The 2,779-nt window shown below is 41.2% G+C and overlaps 1 protein-coding gene across 1 annotated transcript; it reads right to left on the bottom strand.

The window, feature by feature from the left end:
• Window positions 1–208: 208 nt before the first annotated feature.
• On the bottom strand, window positions 209–2,570 carry LOC115136919 (RING-box protein 2-like). The gene is made up of 3 exons (XM_029672832.2): window positions 2,297–2,570; window positions 1,743–1,790; window positions 209–1,336 (listed from the first exon to the last, which is right to left on the bottom strand). Exons 1-3 carry the CDS (start codon window positions 2,469–2,471, stop codon window positions 1,218–1,220), a joined length of 342 nt encoding a protein of 113 aa, XP_029528692.1. The 5' UTR covers window positions 2,472–2,570; the 3' UTR covers window positions 209–1,217.
• Window positions 2,571–2,779: the final 209 nt, after the last annotated feature.

Genomic DNA, 2,779 nt, shown 5'->3' with positions numbered 1-2,779 from the left:
TGAGTAGATGTCCAAACTTTTGACAGTTATTGTCTGTATAGTATCAGAGTGAAACAAATTATTTTTCTTCCTGTTTGTGCACTGTATATATATCATCTCAGCAATTACACAACTCAGATCATGTCATATATTCTTGCACAACTCCTTGCATCCAAAACAGCCCCTGTAGTTGTGCTGATTTTAAATGAGTTGGCATGTATACACAAAGTTAATTATTCAATAGTTTATCTGAGATGTTACATTAAGTTGTTGAAAAGGCAGAGCATGGCATGTTCAGTCAAAGGAAAAGGTGTGTTGGTACAGTGGCCATTGCTATAGGTCAAATTTTCCTTGTTTCCCACATGGAAGCTACAGGGTGTTACATTCCTATACAACATACAGGTCTGCGTGTAACCATAGAAAAGATCAGGAAGGAAAAGGCTTCCCAACTTTGGCCATAGCCACACAAATATCCATCAAAACATTTGCCAAACCATTCATGTATTTCATATGAAATGCATGTTAAGCAGAATATAATATTTCAGGTTTAACTCATTATTTCATCACTTGAATGTGACTATTCTTATAGACAAGTGTAACGTGTCTGATTGGCATGTATTATGCAATTACAATGCCACAATTATGCAATATTGGAAGTTCTCTGATTGGTTGACTGGCACGGAGTTCTCCTCTCCTACTGGTTGTCTCTGCCAGGATTAAACACAGTCCCTGCAGCACCATCGATCCAAACCCCAATAGCCTACACATGACGCAGAGGCAATAGTATTCTGTGAACATTATCTTGATTAGTAGGTGACGTATTAAATGGGCTCTTACAGATAGCAAGAAAGGCAGACACCTCATGGTCTGAGGGGATGCAACCATAACATTAAAATGCTAAAAAGGAAGAAATAACAAAGCTAAGTGTAGATCTATTTTTAATAACTAACTTTTTTTCTCTCACAAAAAAATCTTGAACGACACAAAAAAAAGGTAACAAAGACACCAAACGCAGCACCTATTCTCAGAGTTCTTCAGCATTGCCCTGCACCTGCCAATGTTTCCATCAAACAGCGGGGCAAGGACGTCTTCACCTGGATATTGGCCATTCATTCTATATCTTAACATCGAAGGAATGACAGCGGCATGCACACACATGTACATAGAAGGTCGAAGTTTCTCAGTCCGGTCTCCTGCCCAAACTTGCAGTGGAAGGATGGGGAAGTTAGACGGACTTCTCATTTGCCGATTCTCTGTACGACCCAGTCCTGCTGGCACAGTGGACAGCGATTGTTCTGCTTAACCCAGAGAGACATGCAGCAATTGTGGAAAGAGTGGTTGCACTCTCCCCATACCACTGTGAAAGAGGGGATACAGAAGCACACTATGAAATTGTGTGCTACATGGTATTTTCAAATTCAGCATGTCAGCCGAATAGATGGTAAAGCATATTGGTACACACACAATCAATAGATGTATCCTAATGCATATACAGTACAAACTCTGCTTTACCAAGGTTAAGATACCCTGGCTTTATCAAATTGTAACCCCATATACTAGACTAGAAACCCAGGTATATCTGTCACATGCACATCTCCTGGTGTGAGACCAGTAGGAGTTGTGGCCCGGTCCTGGATCTATAAAATGTGGATCCAGGTTTCCCCAACATTGGAGCAGACCCATACCTACCGCTGGTCTTATAACACCAGATTGGTGTCTTGGGGCTATATAAATGTTTGGCTAAGACGTTTAAAGTAGCTTACCGACACAGTCCTCTTGTTTATTTTCAGCCTGACACCGCAAGCATGCATCTGCAAAGAGAAGATATATATATATATATCAAGGAAACTTACTAACCAACTAGCTATACTGGTGCACAGCTGTCGTTGACCATTCCTACATGGTGACATATGGACTGACACAGCTGGCTAGCTTGATAGCAATTCAGTCCTCCCATGCGAGGTTAGTTGGTTACTGTAACTAGCTTGATTCCTTGCAATGCCTTGAGTCATGTTTTCAGAATTCTAACGTTAGCTATATTAGTTAGCTAACGTTTGTTGTCTGTTTTGTAGCTAGATATGATCTAGCAAGCTAAGCTATCCAACTAGGATCCATTATCGGTCTGTCTGCCCATGACATGATGGTCATCTCTTAATCAGCTTAGCTAGGTGACTGTCTGACCACTAAGCTACTGTATTTATCGTTGTTGTTGTTGTTAGCTAGCTTAATGCACACCAATAGTTGCCTATGGGTATCCTACTATAACTAGTTACTGTAGCTGGCTAGCTAGCTAAATCACTGATTCAAACAAACGTACCCATAACTTGGACCCTACAGATGGCGCATGTATCGCACTCCACATCCCAGCTCCACATTGCCACAGCATTCCATTTCTTGAGAGAAAACATCTTGTCACTGCTCGATTTTGACCCCGAATTAGAGCTGAGAGAGTGTATTAAACCCGGCTCTTCACCGTCTTCCATCTCTGCCATAGAATAATCTAGCTAAAGGTAAAACAAAATGGACGAAATAAACAGGCTAGCTAGTCCGTGGAGCAAACAAACAAACCAGGAGGCGCTCATGCGCTAAAACACCTGCAGTACTAACAAACGAACACATGGCGGAGACAAAGATTAAAAAGGTAGGCTACTGCGAATGAAGGTAAAATACTTAACTGTAGGTCTCAAGAAGCTAACAAAAGGTAACAGATGTTCGTATTGTGTATTGTGCACCCTTCTGTTCTGGTTATTTTGCTTGTGTGTGTGTGTGTGTGTGTGTGTGTGTGTGTGTTTAATATACT

Source organism: Oncorhynchus nerka, linkage group LG11 (genome assembly GCF_034236695.1).
Source record: "Oncorhynchus nerka isolate Pitt River linkage group LG11, Oner_Uvic_2.0, whole genome shotgun sequence".
NCBI classification, from domain to species: Eukaryota; Metazoa; Chordata; class Actinopteri; order Salmoniformes; family Salmonidae; genus Oncorhynchus; species Oncorhynchus nerka.
The sequence above is the reverse complement of the archived record's forward strand: the minus strand, read 5'-3'. Positions and strand labels throughout refer to the sequence as shown.

Excerpts from the sequence above, each read along its gene's own strand:
- LOC115136919 (XM_029672832.2), bottom strand. The coding sequence starts at position 2,471 with ATGGCAGAGATGGAAGACGGTGAAGAGCCGGGTTTAATACACTCTCTC. Across the intron at positions 1,791-2,296 it reads CTGTAGGGTCCAAGTTATGG|ATGCATGCTTGCGGTGTCAG; the intron begins GTACGTTTGTTT and ends TTCTCTTTGCAG. Across the intron at positions 1,337-1,742 it reads TAAACAAGAGGACTGTGTCG|TGGTATGGGGAGAGTGCAAC; the intron begins GTAAGCTACTTT and ends CCTCTTTCACAG.